General features: G+C 37.9%; 1 protein-coding gene across 7 annotated transcripts in view; it reads right to left on the reverse strand.

Annotated features, from left to right (window-relative positions):
* Window positions 1–20,836, reverse strand: part of Spag9 (sperm associated antigen 9) — a 132,511-nt gene that overhangs the window by 74,372 nt on the left and 37,303 nt on the right. For 4 of the 7 annotated variants that reach the window (XM_021175541.3, XM_021175540.3, XM_029483615.2 and 1 more), the window contains exons 3-4: window positions 10,707–10,777; window positions 4,069–4,163 (exon numbers count right to left, since the gene is read on the reverse strand). In XM_021175541.3, the coding sequence (XP_021031200.1) occupies window positions 4,069–4,163; window positions 10,707–10,777 (166 nt within the window). Of the gene's footprint in view, window positions 1–3,213; window positions 3,651–4,068; window positions 4,164–10,706; window positions 10,778–20,836 lie in introns of those variants that run through there. The other 3 variants (XM_085829665.1, XM_021175543.3, XM_029483621.2) reach the window with 3 other exon arrangements.

A 20,836-nucleotide genomic window follows, 5' to 3' on the forward strand; every position in this document is an offset into this window, starting at 1 on the left:
CTTTTAGGTAGAGTGCAGATGAGAAAACTTCTGTTAGGAAAAAAGAGCAGCTCTTTTCCAAGTATTTCTTTATTGGGAGTGATGGAGTCCTAGCATGTAGGAGATAGAGACAGGAGGAGGAGTTCAAGGTCATCCTTGTGCGACAAAGCACAATAGAGCCCAGCCTGTTTACATTAGAGCCTGTCTCCAAAACATTACAAAGAAGGCTGGAGGGATGACTCAGTGGATAAAGGCAACTGCCGCCAAGCCTGACACCTGCCTCAGTCTCTAGGGCCCGCATGGCAGAAGGAGAGAACCAGCTCCTACAGGCTGTCTTCTGACCTCCACATTCATACTCCAATAAGTAATAAATAAATCTAAATCTGAAGCAAGTAAACACTAGTCAGCTATTTCACAAGTCAGTGACAAAAAGTTTCATTTTTTTCCTAATAGAGTATACTACATAGTACACGTTTCTATTTCCAGGCAATAGAACTTGTTTCTTCTTGAGAGTTATTAGCTTTTACTTTAAACTACATCATTTCTGCTGCTTTGTTCTTAAACCGCAATCCTCTTTGTTTCTCATTAAGTGATAGCAAGTGTTTTGGTTTTCTTTAGTTAACAGAATGAACAGTTGCTAGCCTGCTGTCTATTCCCAATTCTGGAAAACTTACTTTGGGAACAGAAATTCCCAAACTACTATTTGACTTTCTTTTATCATGCCTTAAGGGAGAAGCAAGTAGGAATTTAATCAGAGTCTATCTAATATAAAGCTAGGAAGATAGCACAGATTTCCTGAGATGCAAGCCCATCACTGGAACCATCTTCCCACATAAACTCCTTTCCACACATATGGAAGACAGAGCGTGCTTTACATAGCTGGAGTGCGCAGTCTTCTTTAAACCCAAGCTTCCTTTCCTATTCCATCTATACTCCAAAATGCAAGCAAGGCACATTCCCAACTCTCTATTTTGCTTTTATCACTTTTTTGAGAAAAACAGATGTCTAGGAGGGGGTCAAATATGCTTGGAGTTTCTCTGCTCCAGATCTAGAAAATTAGCATCACCATGTGCTTCTTCCTCTGCGGACTGACCAATTAGATAGCTGATGGGGGCAAGAGATGCAGTTACATAAGTCTGACAATATTCTACTCTCAAAACAAAGCTCGTGAAAGGCAAACACTAGTCTTGAGCTTTGTTGTCATGCATGTTTGGTACTGTTTGTATTATATGCTTCAATAAAAATCACAAAAAAGTTAACCAAAAAAAAAAAAAAAAAAAAAAAAGGAGAACCTGTAGAAAAATACCAAGTGGCAGATTTCAATCCCTAAACTGAAGCACCTGCTTTCACTGTCCAGCCACTGACTTCCTAACAGAAGCAAAGCTGACAAGTGTCGGAATCGTTGTTATAGTCTCTAGCTAGTAGCTTTAGTTGTATATATTGATTTTTAGTTGGTTATTTAAATACCAGCTTATGTGTATTAATGATTTTTGAAAATATGTATTTCAAATAGCCTTTTGGCTATACCTGAAAGTACTGAGCCAGATAAACTGATGTACTTTATCTGGTCTAACCAACCAGGAAACAGGACTGCTTTTCCAGATTTTACAATAGGGAAAATGATGTTCTAAGACTTTATATATTAGTAACCAGCAGGACTAAGATTAAAAGTCACTTCTACTAAAAATGTGAGGTACACAAATGACTTACTTATATAATGGATCATATATTTTGCAACTGTAATGAAGTGCAAAATAATAGCTCGCTTGATTTCTTAAAATCAGTCACTGAGGTAAATACCTTAAGAGAAGAAACCTAAGAGATTCAACAACTTACCAAAGGCTGCATCTATGGGACAAGGTAACTCCGAAGTCTTAGTTACTGTACGGCAATACTTCTCCAGCATAGCCTACGCCAGCCCTTAATATTAGCCATATTAATATTATACATATTTTTAAGCCTACAAGCTTTAGTTTCCTTATATCCTAAATATACATAGATTTGTATACAACTATTTCATGTACTAACCTATACAAAATAGTCAGACTGTTTCCCAATTTTATACATCAGGAAAGAACCCAGCAGAGAACTGTATGTAATCCCAGCACTGAGAAGGAGACTTCCTGTTGGGTTCAAGGTTAGTTTAGGCTACATGACTTGTTTGAAAAACAAATATAATTAGGAAAGAAAATAAATGATCAAGTATCTAGTTTTAGACCATATGAGAAAACTAATTTCTGAGTGTTAAAAATTAAACATGAGCTGGCCTATGAATAAAAAGAATCACATGAAAGAAAGGAGCTACTTCCATTCTTCTTGCCTAAATCAGAATTACCATTAAAACATTTTTTATAATCACCTAGGTACTAATTAGTTATAGTCTATGAATCTTAATTTCAAGCCATGTACAAAAGAGAAATCTGAGCCGATCAGATTCTTTGAGTTTATGAGTTAGAAAACAAGAAAGCAAATCCCTCGGCATTGGACATGTGGAAAGTGGTTCACACAGGCTGCACGCAGAGAACAGCAGCAAAGCACGCAGCCTGGTGACCACCCCCACAAGCAGGAATGGGGATTTGTCACCCAGGAGTACAAAGAAAAGAAAGGGCGACATCTGACCAAACAATAGTGAATAGGCTTTGTGAAGCTTTCACAACTTTGATGTGCAAATAACGGAGGGGAAGGCATTCTAGTCTTGTCTTAAGATTTTAAGATTTTTTTTTTTAGTTTAAAATATGTTTTATAGTAGCAGGAAAATATCAGTTTCCATAGCTGTTATTCAAAACTATAAAACTGATATCAAACCTTACATTAGGCAAAGGATAACTAAAAAAAAAAAATAATAATAATAATAATAAACCTACATTCCGTGGCCAACCATTTGCAATACAAAGCATAAAAGCCATTTGTCCCTCAATACTAAATCCAGAGCTATATACAGACTTGGACCTGGTACTGGGCTCTTGTGCTTCCTTATTCTTCAGCATTCTGACCACGCTGACCTTATATTTATGTACAAGTACAACAGAGAATCCTTTTTTTTTTTTTTTTGTCTGTGATTTCCAAACACAAAACATTTAGGAACCTACAAAATAATAGACATTCTAGCTCGAGGCCGTTTTCCATTGTTTGAATCTGCAGCAGAAATGGTTACAAAGCAGACTCATGGTCCTAAGAATTATAAAAAAAAAACCCAGCGAAGCAGGAGCTTCCAAGAGAGAGTGGACAGAGTACCTGAGTATCCTCGGTAGGTTCTGCGTCAGCGCTGGCACCCCGGTAGAAATAGAAAAGTGCACAAGCAGCAAAACAGAGAGAGATACTAAGATCGCAGAATTAATGACCACCGCCCCGCCAACAAAGCCAAACACAAACAGCAGCATGCATCCAGGATTCATGGCGCTGTGCTGGCATGGTGAAATGTCCGAACCAGGAGGCCTACACAGGGGCCAAAAGGGTATCTTTGTAGTGAGGATCTGTCATTCAGCTGCTGCCACAAAAACAATGCCAGCAGCAGCAGCTTTCCACTCCATCCTGCAGCGGCTCCCAAGCGATGACGTCATTCCGCTCCCCCCTCCTCATAACCATAGAGCTGCAGCTCCTAGCATTTATGCAGCAACCCACAGGAGAGCCAGCCTATTAACTACGTTCCTCACCACTAAGAGTCTTGGCTTAGCCCATTGGCTACAATACCTAGCGATCTACATAATTTATTCACACTCCTACATCAAACAGATGGCTGGCTAATCCTTTTAAACATGCCTCTGTGCAACAAAAAGGACCAATTATAAGGGAGAAATGAAAAATTTCAGCATACCCACAAACTGGAAAATTTCAAACCTACTCTGAATTTCCATCAAGTATCAGGAAAATAAAACCCTGCACTATGTTGCTTATAATTTATAAAACTCATAATTTAACTTTTTAAATGGTATTTCTATTTTTGCATACTATTCTTTTCCTTTCCTGTACAAAATTTGGGGAAGCAGACTAAATATTGTTCTCAGATGGAAAAACAGGAAAAATAGAAACAAAAAGATGGATTATTGATTCCACATTTTCTTAGGCAAAAGTGTATATAACAAAGCTTACCTAATTCTACAATGAGCTGTAGCCTCCAGTTGATCACTCCCTGAGAGCTGATGAAGTTTGGTTCTTTCTAAGTGTTCCATATAATTATGGATCATCTATTTTAAGGAAGAAAAATAGAAAATTTAAGGCTATCACCTAAAATAAAACAAAGAATTATAACAATGGAAACATTTTGACATAACTTTCTTACAAGATTATTATTTCATGTAAAGAAATAAATCCTAAAGATGAAAGACTTGTGGTAGCAAGGAAATAGCAAATGCTCACAGTTAAGACACTAACATCAGTAAATGTAGCTAATATCTATCTTCCTTTGTATTACATAGCAATTTTGTAAAATATGTGATATTATTAAATGAAAAATATTGGTATAAATACAAATTAGTATATAGACTTTGGTAGGAGGTTCTAAGAGGCTGTTGATTAACAATAATAGCATTTGAGAAACCTATGCACTTAAGTGGAAAACAAAATTAATGCTAAACTTGAGAAAAATTCTATACATTCATCTTTCCATACTAATAGTAATTACCAGAATAAAAATAAATTTCAATTGAAAGATAGTATTTCTAATTATTTCTGTAGATTTATAATTGAAAGAATTTCAAACTACTTTCTCCTGTGCTAATTTACTAAAATCAATATTTAATATAATCAGCTATAATAATACAAATTAATAGAAATAAAAATTAAAATGAGAAAATAAAAATTAGAAATATCTTTGATTCTGAGTCCTAGATAAGGATCATATGCTGGAAAAGCTGACTGTGGTGGGAGCTTCATCTTCAGGGCTCTGGTGCGTGGGGAAGGAAAAGTTACAAGTTGTACTCTGACCTCAACATATAACACACACACACACACACACACACACACAGAAAGGGGGGGGGGAGTTTTAAAAATAATCTTTAAAAAACATTAGTTCAAATCTAAGTGACGTCCATGGGAACTCACACCTGTCCTCCACACATACACCACACAAATAAAAATAAAACTTTAAAAAAAAAAAAAATTAGGGCATGGTGGTGCACGCCTTTAATCCCAACACTCGGTAGGCAGAGGCGGGCCGATTTCTGAGTTCGAGGCCAGCCTGGTCTACAAAGTGAGTTCCAGGACAGCCAGGGCTATACAGAGAAACCTTGTCTCAGAACTCCCCCTCCCCCCAAATAAAGGCTAGTCAAAATGAGAACTGTTAACAGTAAAGAAAAATGAATACAGAATCACAAGGATATTTACAAGTTTTATTTAAATGTCTATTTTCTCTTCCATACTAATTTAAGAACTTTGCATTAAAAAAATTTTGGTTGTGTCAGCAAATCAGGAATAATGACCTGCTTTTTTCTTGTATCAAGAAAATAATAAACTGAGACTAATACAGCAAAACGAATGCTGGACCTAACATGTGCAAATACAGATGTCAGAAAGGCCTTAGAAAGCATTAGCTGAGTTCTCACATCCATAGAGTAATCATATAGAGGTGATTGGTTCACATGGAAGAGTGTTAAAAAGGAAACTTCCTTCAGAATGCCTTTATAAGTAATCCATTAATAAGCAAAATATATAGATAGAACCAATTTTACATCCAAATAGATTCTCTATTATTTTAAATGCTTATTTAAAATTTAGAAAAAAACTATATTTGAAACCTTCAAAGGACTGATTACAGAGATAATATCCTGGCATTCCAAAATAGTCTAATATGAAAACACAGACCACACTAAAGTAGCCCTTACTAGGACTGAGGAACAGAAAAAACAGCAGCTATCATCCTGAATGCCAACCACTTTAACAGAAATATTCTTTATTTAACCCTCACTATATCACAATTTTACAGATAATTCCCAGGTACAGGAGAAAATAACTTGCCTGAGTAAAATAGCTAACAATAAAATGTTTTCCATCATTAGCTTTAAAGCTGGGACTCAAATCTGATTGATGCAGCTTGAGTAGTTAAATGCTGTAGGACCCAGGCAGGATGCATCTGGCCTTTTAGTTAACTCTCCAGGCAAGCAATGAACTCATTGTCCTTTCTTCCTCACACCCACAAGAAAATCCCACACCCTAAGGCATTTCCTGATATATTTAAAATAACAAGCTATATATCACAAACAGAAAAAATACACTGCACATAAAAATTTTTAAATAATTCACATTATCCTTATGATTTTTTTTTAAATGAGGGGAGTGATGGAGGGAGGGGGAAGACCAACAATCAGATAGAGAAAAGATGTGAGAGTAGACCAGGGCCTATTTTATACAAGGTTCTACCAAGTCTACCAGTTTTAGTCCTCCTCCATCTCAGATAAGCTACTAATTCCCCAGTAAGCAAATTAATTCACATAGCTCGAAGTAAATTCTGTAAGAGCTGGACTCATCAAGGCTTCAACTGTATTGTCTGGAAAACTGTTGTTTAGGACAGGCACAGACTGCCCTTGGTTGAGTTGTCTTCACAGCAAAAGCCAACTCCACACTGACAAAACCAAAAAGCAAAACAACTGGACTGGAGCACAGACTCTGTAGTCACCTTGAATCTTTCTACATACAGTTCTCAAAGCTATTGTCTTAAAACCAGTGAGATTTCATGAGACCTAAAGACTCAGAAAAACATCTAGAGCATTCAGTACTTGGCTTTAGTGCTAAGAATGAGTAGTTTAAAGGTCCATCCTCACCTACAGAGCAAGTTTGAGTCCAGCCTGAACTATATGACATCCTGTTTCAAACAATAGCAAAGATGATAACTCAGTAGTTAAGAGTGCTGGAGGCTCTTCCAGAAGACCTGGTTTAATTCCCAGCACTCACAAGGCATTCTCAGTTCCAGGGGATCTGACACCATTTTCTAGCCTCCATGGACACTAGATATACAAATGGAATACAGAAATACATGCAGGCAAAAATGCCCAAACACATACCACATATCACAGGTACATACACACACAGCATAGAAAAAAACCCCTAAAATCACAGAACCAGAAAGACCGGATTTCATAACAAGTCACTAAACTGGCATAGGATTTTGGGTACATCACCCTAGAACATCTTTCTAAAAATTTCAAAGTGTACAATAGGGAGAAATGATAAGTTGGCTTAAGAAAACACTAAGAATGTGCTTAAACCATCTCAATATGAAACTCACCCAGCCCTGCACATGTGTAGTGGTTAACATATGAAAACTAGTCTTGTAGTCCCAAATGCTTTAAAATAACCACTCCTCAGGCCTGTGCTGTCTTCATGGAATGTCTTTTAGTCAGTCAGCAGTCAGTGTCATGTTAACACTATCAACTTCACAGATCTAGAATCACTGTGTAAGCAAGCCACTGGCATATCTGTGAAGGACTATGCAGATTAACTGAGATGGGAAGAACTACCCTAAATGTAGGTGCACCATTCCATGGACGTGGATCTCACACTGCATAAATGGGAAAGCTTGCTGAGCTTATGCATGCTTGTGCTTCCTGACAGTGTACAAACGACCTGCTGCGTTATGAGCCTGCCACCATGCCGTTCCTGCCATGATCAACTATAACCTCAACAGTGAGCCAAAAGAAACACTGTTTGTTAGTTAGTTAGTTAGTTAGTTAGTTAGTTAGCTAGCTAGCTAGTTTTATGATAAAGGGTCTTGTTGAATATCTAGACTGACTTAGAACTAACTACTCCAGGCTGGCTTCTCAATCTCTATATGCTGATAACATAGCTCACAAGAATAGACCACATATAGCAAGATAGATATTCCTTTAAGTAAAATCAATAATATACACAAATTTATTATTGATTAAAGAATGGTCATTCACATTTTCAAAAAGTAGAATAATTTTCCACTGTTAGCAGTAAACAATGTGTTTTGTCAAAGTAATATTTAAATAATTCTGTGTCTGTAAAAAAATGCTACCTTCCCTCCTTCCCTATGACCACCAGGCTGGTCTGCATTTTGCTCTGGGAAGCTCAGGGCAAACCCTGTCTGCCCCCAGGGCTAGTGAGGTAGTCCTGACACCAGCCTAGGTCTGCTGAGCCTGCAGGGTGCCGGTTGCCTGCCCTAGGCTCCGGGCTATGCAGCCTTACATCCTTCCACTATTGGAGGTGCTTGTTTGAATGGTTATCAGATTTTTTTTTAACTTGACATTAAAATAGAGAACTACAAAAAAAAAAAAAAAATGCTACCTTCCTTGAAAGTAACAATAAATAGGCTACAGAGTCCCTTTCTCTGGAGTTTACCTCTAAAAGATACTCTAAGGGATTACAAGCTATTTATTCTTGCTAATTGAATGGAGTTTCTAGACCAAATGGATAAACAGAAAATTTTAGGTTATAGTGAACAGACTCACATTTTTAAGCAGTCTTATCTGTGTTACATAAGCCTACTTTGAAGTAAATAGAGTCTATCAGGGCAAAAGACAGAAGCCTCTTCTTAACTGCAGGAGAGGATCCTATGAAAGAGCTGACAGTCAGCAGAGGAAGAGTGTTGATGAACAGCCTGATGACTGTTCAGGCTGAGGTCTCTGCCTTGGTAACTAAGCTTTCTTGAGACCATTTTCTTTTCCAATAGCTTACAGGCATTGAAGGCATGATAACAGGAAACTTATAATACTTTTTTACAGGAAACAGATGGCAGGTTTTAAAATTTCTATAGATATATATCTTCATTTTTATTAAATAGATATTAGAAAAATAAAATCTCACTTCATTTATATTTGTTCTTTAAAGAATGTACATATTTATGGGGGAAACAAAATATGGAGTATAAGAAATAAAATTAAAAAATACAAAGGAAAAGTAATGTATATATTTTAAAAGAATATAATTTAAATATACTTTAATACTATATCACAATTTTAAAAATCTCTAATTAAAATAAAAGTTATAACTTTATTTTAAAATCATTCATTACTATTAATTACTTATTACATTTAACATACTTCTCCAAATATATTTTGTAATTATCATCATTAAGAAGTAAGCAATGCAAGTAAATACTACATACATACAGGACCTTACTCTGATATGGAAATCAGTGGTTTAACTACCAAGTTTTTTAAAATACCCTTAATATCTAGTAAACAATATATTATTAAAACATGGGTATTTTTAACTTAATTTTAAAAAACCTATTATTTAACCTACTTCCATCTTTCCAGGACCATATGACCCTTTATGATCAAACTTTTCCTCCTACTGTATCAATTCTGTGAAAATTTGTGTTCTTGGTAGCAATGCTAAACCCAATCCCATGAATGGGAACGAATTTCTCTACTATTCAAAGCAAATGAAATTGAGTATAATATGATTTTATGATGCTTAAAGCAGCACCTTTGATCCCTACCATAGGCAGGATAGGTTATACAGCAATGGAAGAAAAACAGGAACTGAAGTCTACAAATAGGACTGTGGGAGCATGAGCAAGGCCCCGGACTCAAGTCACCATCATCTAAATAAATAAGTAGACAAAAACCTAGACTCAAGCCAGGCAGTGGTAGTGCACACCTTTGATCTTGGCACCCAGGAGGCAGAGGAAGGCAGATCTCTGAATTCTAGAGCTGCCTAGTCTACAGAGGAATTCCAGGACAGCTAGGGCTACCCTGAGAGACCCTGTCTTAAAAACCCAATCCAAAAAAACAAACAAAGCTAAAATTAGGTATAACATAAGACAGGATTAGAAGAGAGAAAATGGCCAAGAGAGGTGGCACACACCTTTAATCCCAGAATTGGAGGCAGAGGTAAAATCATATTATACTCAAGGCCAGCCTGGTTTGCATAGTGTACTCCAGGTAAGCCAGGGCTACAGAAAAAAGGAGAGGGAAGAGGGGAGGACTGTAAAATTCATTAAGGTATGTGAATCCCAGACTGACCATAACACACAGGGACAAACGTCACATTGACAAGACAGAAACAAATACAAAGACTAACAGACTCTTAAAAATAAGGGTTACAAAGGGATTATATGCTACAAATACTAATTTAAAATACTAAAGAGGGCTGGAGAGTTGGCTCAGCAGTTAAAAACCCTGGACCTAGGTTCAGTTGCCAGCATTCATGAGGAAGCTAACAACCATCTGTAATTCAGTTCTAGAGGATCCGATGCCCTCTTCTGGCCTCTGTAGTTACGGCACTTACAAGCAGATAGGACATTCATACACAAAAAATAAAAATCTAAAAGTTAATAAATCTCAAAAAAACTAAAATGCTGAAAATTGGAATCATTTAAACACATTTTAATGTATTATAAATTTGATATAATTTAATATTAAACATAACACAATATAAATTATAAATAATATAAGGCCTTTTATAACTAAATTATATATGTCAAGATCTATACTACTATCTTACCAATGCAGCATTTTCCTAACTGGTAGCAAATCAATTTTCTCAGCATCGTGTCAACACTTTATTATATGCATAAAGGTTTGATAGCTAACTAAGTAACTGTCTTAAATAACTAAAATTATTCTGAGGCATATAAATTTCCTACAGAAAAATTGAATTCCAGATTTAAAAAGAATAAACGTCAGCTTTGGCAAATGCCGCGTAACACATACACTTTCTGGAAATGGCGCTTCTGAATGATTCTGACTTCCCAAGGACAAGGCCATGTAGAATTAGAGGCCACCCCTGTGCCCCAGCACTAACCTAGGAAGGACAGCACCCACCTCAGTGTGTCTCTGATGCAGTGCATTATACTCCTTCTTCAGTTCTGCTTCTCTCTCTTCAAGTCTGCTGACTGCAATCAAGATACATATACTTAATCAAACAAATCAAGAGACTTACTTATAAAGTCTGTCTTTAAAATATTGTATGTTATCCAAAGCTTTAACTACTTTAGCCTTAGCCCAGCACTCCATGTGAAATTCTGCACAAAGTGACCTCATTTCACTATCCTTAAACACCATCTTCAGAGAAGAGAGTAAAATGTCAGATTGGTTCTCTATCATATCGTGTCTATAAGATCATCCTTTTATAGCTTTTTATACGACAAGAGAATCCAAAACCAAAAATCACACAAGTCTTATCCTTGTGTCAGATCCCAGATGGTTGATTTCAACCCAACCATTTCGAGTATCAAGTTCTTTTTTCAGTACTAGCAGGATGACAACATCTTGCTATAAACATTCTCTGCTTTGAGTCTTCTTGGGTTCAGAGTCTCATCTTCTTTTATTTAGCTCCCTCTGCAGGTGGATTTTGTGAAGTGCACTGATATGGATCTGGCTCACAAAATGGGGAGAAAAATTCAGATTCTGAGACACAAAATATCAGGTTAAAATTTTAAAGGAGACTGATAGAAAAATAGAGTGATTCATTATCAGAGGGGTTCCAGGAAACCCATGAAGAAATAAACAACACTGGGCTGACCTTTAATGAGCAAATTCCATATACACTTATTACAGTAAACCATGAGCTACTATGAGACAGACTGGGTAGGCAGCTGAAGAAGGCCACCGTGGCTAAGGGCAGCAGAACAGCCACAGTGCTAGTGGCATTGTCAAGAGAATCATCTAAGTCTTCTGGAAAGTCATGATTAATTGGAAACATTCTCTGTGTAAAGTCAACCAATGAGCTGCAAACACAACTACTATCAACTCCAAAAGCACATAGATATTTTTATATGCTAACTGTTTACATGTGAAACACCGAGAGCATAAATGTGCTGCCCAATTTGGGATTTATATACATTTGCCTACCAGAATTTGTTGGAATGTCTTAGAAATATGTCATTATTTAGGAGAACTCAAATTCTTTTTTGTTATAATTTGTTCGTAACTCAAGCCTGTACGTCTTTGGCTCATTAAATTTACACCATGGTCCACAATAGATGTGGAGTGCACTTTCTTACATAAATATGTAAATAAGCACATCGGCTTTTGACTTTATGCTGTGACCCAAAGCAATAAGCCATTAATAATATAGATGCACTAGAATAAATGGCTCATGGTTAAGAGCATTCACTGCTCTTTTAAAGGACCAAGGTTCAGTCCCCAACATCCACATGGTAGCTCACAACCATCTGTAACTCCAGTTCTTGGAGATCGAGTGCTCTCTTCAGGCCTCCACAGTCACCAGGCACATGCATTATACACAGACACACAATGCAGGCATGACACTCATACACAGAGAATAAAAATAATCATAAAAAATTTTTCACTGCCAGGGGATGAGATTCAAACAATTCCTTTTTCCTGAAATCTGAAAATTTGTGGTGCTGCTCATTTAAAGCAAAAATACATGAAGAAAAAAAAAAACCTCAGGAAATCTATGCAAACTGTGGATATTTAGTGACAATTTCAAAATAAAATTTTCTGAACGATTAGTAAGAAAAAAGTACAATGTCATTTATTTATATGATGAAGACCACTCCGCAGACAAAATCATTTGCTTCTTTTGCAGAGGACCAGGATCCATGGTGCCCCACACCAGGCATTAAGTCCAGCTCCAGGGATATGAGCTGCTGCTAGCCTCCAAAGACACTTGAAGGAATGGGATGCACTCAGGAACTCAGACACATGTGTATGTACACACACACATACACACACACACACACACACACATACACATGGACATATACACAGATATATAAATAAATAAGTGAATAAAATTAAACCTTAAATAGGTGATAAACGTTGCTTACTACTTATTAACTAAACTTATTTAAAAGTTAAGGAAGACAGGAGCCTGATATAGCTGTCTTTTGAGAAGTTCTGCCAGTGCCTGACAAATACAGAAGTAGATGCTCACAGCCATCCATTGGACGGGGAAACAGGGTCCCCAATGAAGGAGCTAGAGAAAGGACCCAAGGAGCTGAAGGGGTTTGCAGCCCCATAGGAGGAACAACAATATGAACTAACCAGTATCTCCCTGGGACTAAACCACCAACCAAAGAAAACACTTGGTTGGGACTCATGGCTCTTACTGCATATGTAGCTGAGGATGGATGGCCTAATCAGTTATCAATGGGAGGAAAGGCCCTTGGTCCTGTGAAGGTTCTATGCTCCAGGAAGCAGGAGTGGGTGGGTTGGTGAGCATGGGGAGGGGAGAATGGATAGGAGGTTTTCAGAGGAAAAACTAGGAAAGGGAATAACATCTGAAATGTAAATAAAGAAAATATCTAATAAAATATAATAAAAGTTAAGGAAATCTCGAGACTACCAGACAAACATTTAAAATTATTCATCTTTGTCAATTCATTTTTATAATTTTTATTACTTGTTCATCTTTGTCAATTCATATTTTTATAATTTTTATTACACTCATTTATGTTCTGTGTATACTGGGAGGGTTGGCATGTATGCCACAGTACTGTGTGCTGTGGCTGGTTCTCTCCTTCCACCATATGGGTTCTATGAAATCTCAGGATTGGTAGCAAGTGCCTTTACTAAGCTATCTCACTAGCCCTGATAATAAATGTTCTCTTGATAATGTGTAAAAAAAAAAAGAAAAAAGAAAAAAGACTAAGGCTAAAATAAACGCCAATATCATTCATAAACTTCAACTTCAAATGTATTACAGATTAGAGCCCCATGATTCTGTCAACCCACTTAAAATAAATTCATAAAGTTTATATTAATATCACACTGACATACTGCTTATAGCATAGTATGAACTGCCCTACAAACTGGATATAAAATGATTTTATTATCCTATCTATTATGATAGAAACATCATTTTATATTCAATTTAGAGAGAAGACTACTATGGCACTATGGCTAACTTACTAAAGGTCACAAAGACGAGTCTTCCCTAATGTAGGCATCTGGGTACCATGCTATCTGCCTCAAGAAATGCACTTTTAGCCAAGCATGTTAGATCACACCTGGAACCCTAGCATTTGGGCACTGAGGCACGATGTTTGCTGTAAGTTTCACATCAGCCTCTGGCTACAGTGAATTCCAGGCCAGCCTGGGCTATAAATCCAGTCTCCAAAAAAGCAAAAGATAAATCTGTTTTATTGATAGAATCTACCCACTCTGGGGGGGGGGGGCTCAAGAAATGGCTCATGGTTAAGAGCATTCACTGCTCTTGTAAAGGACCAAGGTTCAGTCCCCAACATCCACATGGTAGCTCACAACCATCTGTAACTCCAGTTCTTGGAGATCGAGTGCTCTCTTCAGGCCTCCACAGTCACCAGGCACATGCATTATACACAGACACACAATGCAGGCATGACACTCATACACAGAGAATAAAAATAATCATAAAAAATTTTTCACTGCCAGGGGATGAGATTCAAACAATTCCTTTTTCTTATATGATAACCCAGCCTCAGAAACTTCAGAAAGCATCAAATTGCCAAGTGAAACTGCATACTTGGCTGTGTGAGTCATCTGGGGACTGTTTTGTTTAGATATGGTTTGTCCCCGAGGGATAGTGTGTTGCAGGCTTGGTCCCTATGGTGGCAATGTTGGGAGGTGGGATGAAGCCATCAAGAGATAAGGCCTAGTGAGAGCCCTAGTGATTGAAGAATGGCCTTGGAAGAGATTAAATCTCATCAGATTTCTGAATTCTCATAAAAGCAAGTTGTTGAAAGAAAGAACCTCATCCCTAATTGCCCTCTGGTTTGCTGTTTGACAATGTTCCCACCACTGTGTTGCCATTGGTCACCAGGCCTAGGCCAGCGGCCCAGTAAGTCTCAAATCCTTTCTCTTTCACTTTGGACCTCTAAGAACTATCTTTCTTTATGGCCTGCTTCAGGTATTTTGTTAATAGTAATGAAAACCCCATTGATACATGCATTAAAATGAATAATCAACATACTATTGACCAAGGTGGCTAAAATAAGAAATATAAGACAACAAATACTTCCTGAAAATGGAAACAAATAGAACTTTCATGCATTGCTGGTAGAAGTAAAATGTTACATTCAATTTTAAAGCAAGCTGAGTGGTGGTTGCGCACATCTTCAATCCCAAAACTCAGGAGGGAGGCAGAGGCAGGTGGATCTATCTATGTGAGTTTGAGGCCAGCCTGGCCTAAGAAGTGAGTTCCAGGACAGAAAAGTCTTGTATCAAAAAAACAAAACAAAACAAAAAACAAACAAAAAAGCAAATTGAAAACAGTTTGGCAAGAATTAACAAGGCTGAATGCTTGCCAACCCTACAACAAAAATATTTTATTGCTAAGAAATACATATATGTGCCCAATATTATAGTTTGAATATGAAATGTACCTTAAGGCCTGTGTGCTATAGGCTTTCTGAAAAAACGACTGATCAGATATCATCAATAGGAGCAACACACAAACACACACACACACACCCCACACCCATCCAACCAAACCCAAGCCTCTGCTATGATGATATGATACAGACCTAACCTCCACTCTGTAGACCAGGTTGGCCTCGAACTCAGAAATTCACCTACCTCTGCCTCCCCAGTGCTGGGATTGAAGATGTGCACCACCACGCCCAGCTTCACTGAACTGTTTTTATTGGGTGTTTTTGTCAGTGATGAAAAGCTTACTACCACACACCTAGAGGCATTAAAATGGTGTTTAATCATCCAAAGCTGAAAAGAGCGTACTTGTCAACCCACAGCAAAGTGGAGAAAATATTCACATTCCCAAATCAGGAACATTATACAATAATGAAAAAATTATTTTCAAACTCATCATGGGTAAATGTCACAAGAAAGATAGCAAGAAAGAGCAGAAACTAAATAATACAAAAATAACACATAAAGTGTTAAATTACAGTAATTGCCTTTGAGATGGATTAAGTTGCCTATTAACCATCCTGCTCCATTTCAAACACAACTTGTATCTATCGGTTCACCTAGGGACTCCCTTTAGCTTGAATACTCAATTCACTTAGTACACCCTCTAACAATTGCTATGTGCATAGATATAGAAGATTTAAATAAACTGCTCAGAATTCACAGTAAAAATGCAAGCATGCTGCCATAGTGGAGAAATAGAGGAAATGATGAAATGAAAGTCCTATCACAGAATACAGTGCTTTGCTTTCTTACTGTCACATGACTTCAGTAAATTAACCTCTCTGGGCTTATTTCCTTGTTTAGTAATAATAGTTCACACTAGGACTAGTGAATATTTGCAAAGGACAAAACTGGTACAAATACAATTACCAAACAAAATACAGTATTTAAAGGTGCTTCTTAAAAGGAATGTGTCTATCTGAAAACACCAACACAGAACTGTGCCTATGTAAGTGGACAGGTGCGGAACATATATCATAGAAAATATAAGTCAGGGCTCAGCGGTTAAGAGCACTAACTGCTCTTCCAGAGGTCATGAGTTCAATTCCCAGCAACCACATGGTGGGTGACTCACAAACAAACTATATATATATATATATATATATATATATATATATATATATATATATATATATACACTTAGCTAAATTTAAAAATAAATAAATAATTAAAAATACAAGGCTAGGCCAAGAATGGTGGTATGTATAATCATGGTGAAGGCATGAAGATCACAAGTTCTAAATAATAGTGAGTTCTGTGCCAGCCAGAGATATATAATGAGACTCTTATCTCAACAAACAAACAGGCTGGATCACCCAAATTTGCACCCTAATACCAACACTGGGTACCTCACGAGTGCTTGTAACCCCAGCTCCAAGAGAACTGATGCCCTATTCTGGCCTCCACATGCATGTATGTCTAAACAGACAGACAGACACACTCACACACATACACACGCATTAAAAGTAAAAATAAAAGCCAGGCAGTGGTGGTGCACATTTTTAGTTCCAGAACTCAGAAGGAAAGGAAGAGGAATTTTTGAGTTAAAAACTAGCCTGGTATACAGAATAAGTTCCAGGACAGACTTGGCTACATAGAGAAACTCTGTCTATAAATAAATAAATAAATAAATAAATAAATAGATAGGCAGAGATAGGTGGATGGATAGATAGATAGGCAGGCAGACAGACAGACAAACAGACAGACAGACATAGAATGATTCTATAACCAAGCATGATGATACATGCCTTTAATTCTAGTACTAGGGAGGCAGAGGTAGATGTATCTCCATGAATTTGAGGCCAGATGGTCTATGTAGTAGAGTTCCAGGCTAACCAATGCTACAGAGTAAGACCCTATCTCAAAAACAAACAAACAAAAAGCCAAACCAAAAAACCAACACAAATATAGAAAAATATACTAAAAACAAACAGTGTGAACTGTAAGGTATTTACTAAACAAAAAACTGTCTCCCAAAACAGTTCATTCCTATAACCTTACTCAGGCAAAACTCCTGTAACCATCTTCCCTTCTCCCCAAAACCCCTTGTCTCTCTCTTCATCCCTCCTTCCACACCATAACCCCAACTGTTAGGTTAGTCTGAAATCTCTCCCACAAGCTCATAAGGTGAACACTGGGTCCCAGGCTGGTAGTTCTATTTTGGGAGGTGGTGGAAGTGGTATGACAGGGACTAGCCAGAAGAGGTCAGTTTCTGGGCCATAACTCTGAATGTTACACCTGCCCTACACCTGGTCCCTGTTTCCTGTCATATCCTCCCTACAGGAAGGATTAAAATCTCTGATACAATGAGCCAAAATATATCTTTCCTCCCTCAAGTTGTCCATTCAAGTTACTATGTCAAATCAGTGAAAAGGCTTAGCACACCATCTATCAGTAAATTCAATGTATCTAATTTTAAAAATAAATCTAAGCCAGGTGTCATGGTGGTGGCTTTAATCTCAGTAGTTGGGAGGCAGAGACAGGAGGATCTCTGTGAGTTTAAGGCCAGCTAGTCTACATAGTGAGTTCTAGCCAATGAGAGTTACTTCGTAAGATCCTGTCTCAAAAACTACAATAACAAAAATAATAATAAATAAATCTAGACTCTGACTAAGTTTTCATCTGTGCCATCAAATTTTATTCTAGCAGATCATCTAATGCTTATACTACTATTACAATTATCTCCTGTCCAGTGTATCTATTTAGCTTTTGATCTATAGTCTGGGTAAAATACCATGCTTGAAATTCTTCGGTGATCTGTTTTGTTTAAAACAAAGAAACAATCTTACAATGGTCCACAAAACTTTACAGGATCCAATGTGTCAAGTCACACCACCTTTCATTCCCAAACTCCATGGAGAATGCTGATGTCTTGTCAAGGACTAAATTGGGTCCTCATCTTACAAACTCAAAGACCAGGGTCTCTAACTCCCAATGCAATTGTGTTTGGCTATAGTCTTTAGGAGTATAATTAGCAGGCAGCAGAGCACTGCCTCACCAGAACTGGTATCCTTGTAAGGGACACTAAAGCTCTTACTCTACACACACATAGCAATAGCCATGTGGGCATGCATTAAAAAAGATGACCTGCAAGCCAAGAAGAAGGGCTTCAGGACAGAAAAAATAAAATAAAATAAAATAAAATAAAATAAAATAAAAAAGCAACCTAGCTATTGCTTGACTTTGACCCCTAACTTCCAGACTGTGACAATAATATTTAAATTGTAGTATTTTGACAGTGTTCATAAACTAAAACAACTAAATATGAGTAAGTATACCTTAGAAATGCTTGCCAGGCGGTGGTGGCGCACACCTTTAATCCCAGCACTTGGGAGGCAGAGGCAGTCAGATTTCTGAGTTCAAGGCCAGCCTGGTCTACAAAGTTGAGTTCCAGGACAGTCAGGGCTATACAGAAAAACCCTATCTCGAAAAACAAAACAAACCAACCAAACAAACAAGAGTTGCCCAGAATCTATAGCTTACAGAAATAGGTCCTGACTGATTTTATATTAGCTTACTAATTACATTTGGCTTGCATAGCTTCATTGAAATGTACCACTGTGCAAAACAGTAAGAAATTAGCCATTATAACCCTAGTATATGACTGATTTCTGTGTTTCCAAATTTTTCTGAATTAATATTTATCATCACTAGGATTGGCTTAAATTTATCCACAAATATTCCTTTTTGTTTTGTTTTGTTTTGTTTTTTCTAGACAGGGTTTCTTTGTGTAGACTTGGCTGACTTGGAATTCATTCTGTAGATCAGACTGGCCTCAAACTCAGAGATCCATACACATGCCTATTCCTCCCAAGTGCTGGGATTAAAGGGGTACCACCATCCGGCTGTTGTTTTTCTAAATATTTCAGATTATCACTACTTATAATTCCTTTAGCTTCTATTCACAGCTTTCTAGACAATAAGATTGCTTTCTGCTTCAATTATTTCCATGTGGCACCACCATTTTTTTATTTTTTCCTAAAACAACATTTGAAGCTAGGTGAGATAGCAGATACCTGTAACCCAGCTGTCTTAGTCAGGGTTTCTATTCCTGCACAAACATCATGACCAAGAAGCAAGTTGGGGAGGAAAGGGTTTATTCGGCTTACACTTCCATGCTGCTCTTCATCACCAAAGGAAGTCAGGACTGGAACTCAAACAAGTCAGGGAGCAGGAGCTGATGCAGAGGCCATGGAGGGATGCTCTTTACTGGGTTGCCTCCCCTGGCTTGCTCAACCTACTCTCTTATAGAACCCAAGACTACCAGCCCAGGGATGGTCCCACCCACAAGGGGCCTTTCCCCCTTGATCACTAATTGAGAAAATGCCTTACAGTTGGATCTCATGGAGGAATTTCCTCAACTGAAGCTCCTTTCTCTGTGATAACTCCAGCTGTGTCAAGTTGACACAAAAATAACCAGTACAATTGACCCCTTGTCAACTTGACACACAAACACATCACTAGTAAGCCTCAACCCTTACATTCTTATTCATCCCCAAGATCTAAATAACTTTAAAAGTCCCACAGTCTTTACATATTCTTAAAATTTCAATCTCTTTAAAATATCCATCTCTTTTAAAATCCAAAGTCTTTTTACAATTAAAAGTCTCTTAACTGTGGGCTCCACTAAAACAGTTTCTTCCTTCAAGAGGGAAAATATCAGGGCACAGTCACAATCAAAGCAAAAATCAATCTCCAACCATCCAACGTCTGGGATCCAACTCACGATCTTCTGGGCTCCTCCAAGGGCTTGGGTCACTTCTCCAGCCATGCCCTTTGTAGCACACACGTCGTCCTCTGGGCTCCAGATGCCTGTACTCCACTGCTGCTGCTGCTCTTGGTGGTCATCTCGTGGTACTGGCATCTCCAAAACACTGCATGACCCCTTCAGTCCTGGGCCTTCAATTACAACTGGGGCTGCACCTTCACCAATGGCCTTCCATGGCCTCTCACAGTGCCGAGCCTCAGCTGCTGTGTGACCCCTTCATGCCTTCAAAACCAGTACCACCTGGGTGACCCTTACACATTACCAAGTCCCACTGCAGAAGGAGTACAACCTTGCCTATCTCTGGAACACAGCCTCTTTGTGCTTTCAGAAAACACTTCCCAGAAGATGTCACCTCAACGATGCTGGTCTCTTCTTAATCACCGCTAATTTCTTAGCTCCAGCTAACCAGCATCAATAGTCCCAGTAATGCAAAGTTTTTGCTTTAGTAGTTCTGGTATCTTGTTAATCACAGCTGATTCTTCAGCCCCAGCTAACCAGAACTACAAAATCTTCACAATAAAAACAGCAATGGCCCTGAAGAGAGTCTTTAATTTTCCCCCTGAAATTTCACAAACCAGGCCTCCATCTTCTGCACTGTTCTTAGCATTATCTTCCAAGCTCCTACACAACATCTGACAGAGCTCTTAACAATGAATGGATCTTCAAGCCCAAAGTTCCAAAGTCCTTCCACAGTCCTCCCCAAAACATGGTCAGGTTGTCACAGGAATACCCCACTCCTGGTACCAATTTGTCTTAGTCAGGGTTTCTATTCCTGCACAAACATCATGACCAAGAAGCAAGTTGGGGA

This window comes from Mus caroli, unplaced genomic scaffold (genome assembly GCF_978045245.1).
Source record: "Mus caroli unplaced genomic scaffold, Mus_caroli_1 scaffold_13, whole genome shotgun sequence".
NCBI lineage: Eukaryota > Metazoa > Chordata > Mammalia > Rodentia > Muridae > Mus > Mus caroli.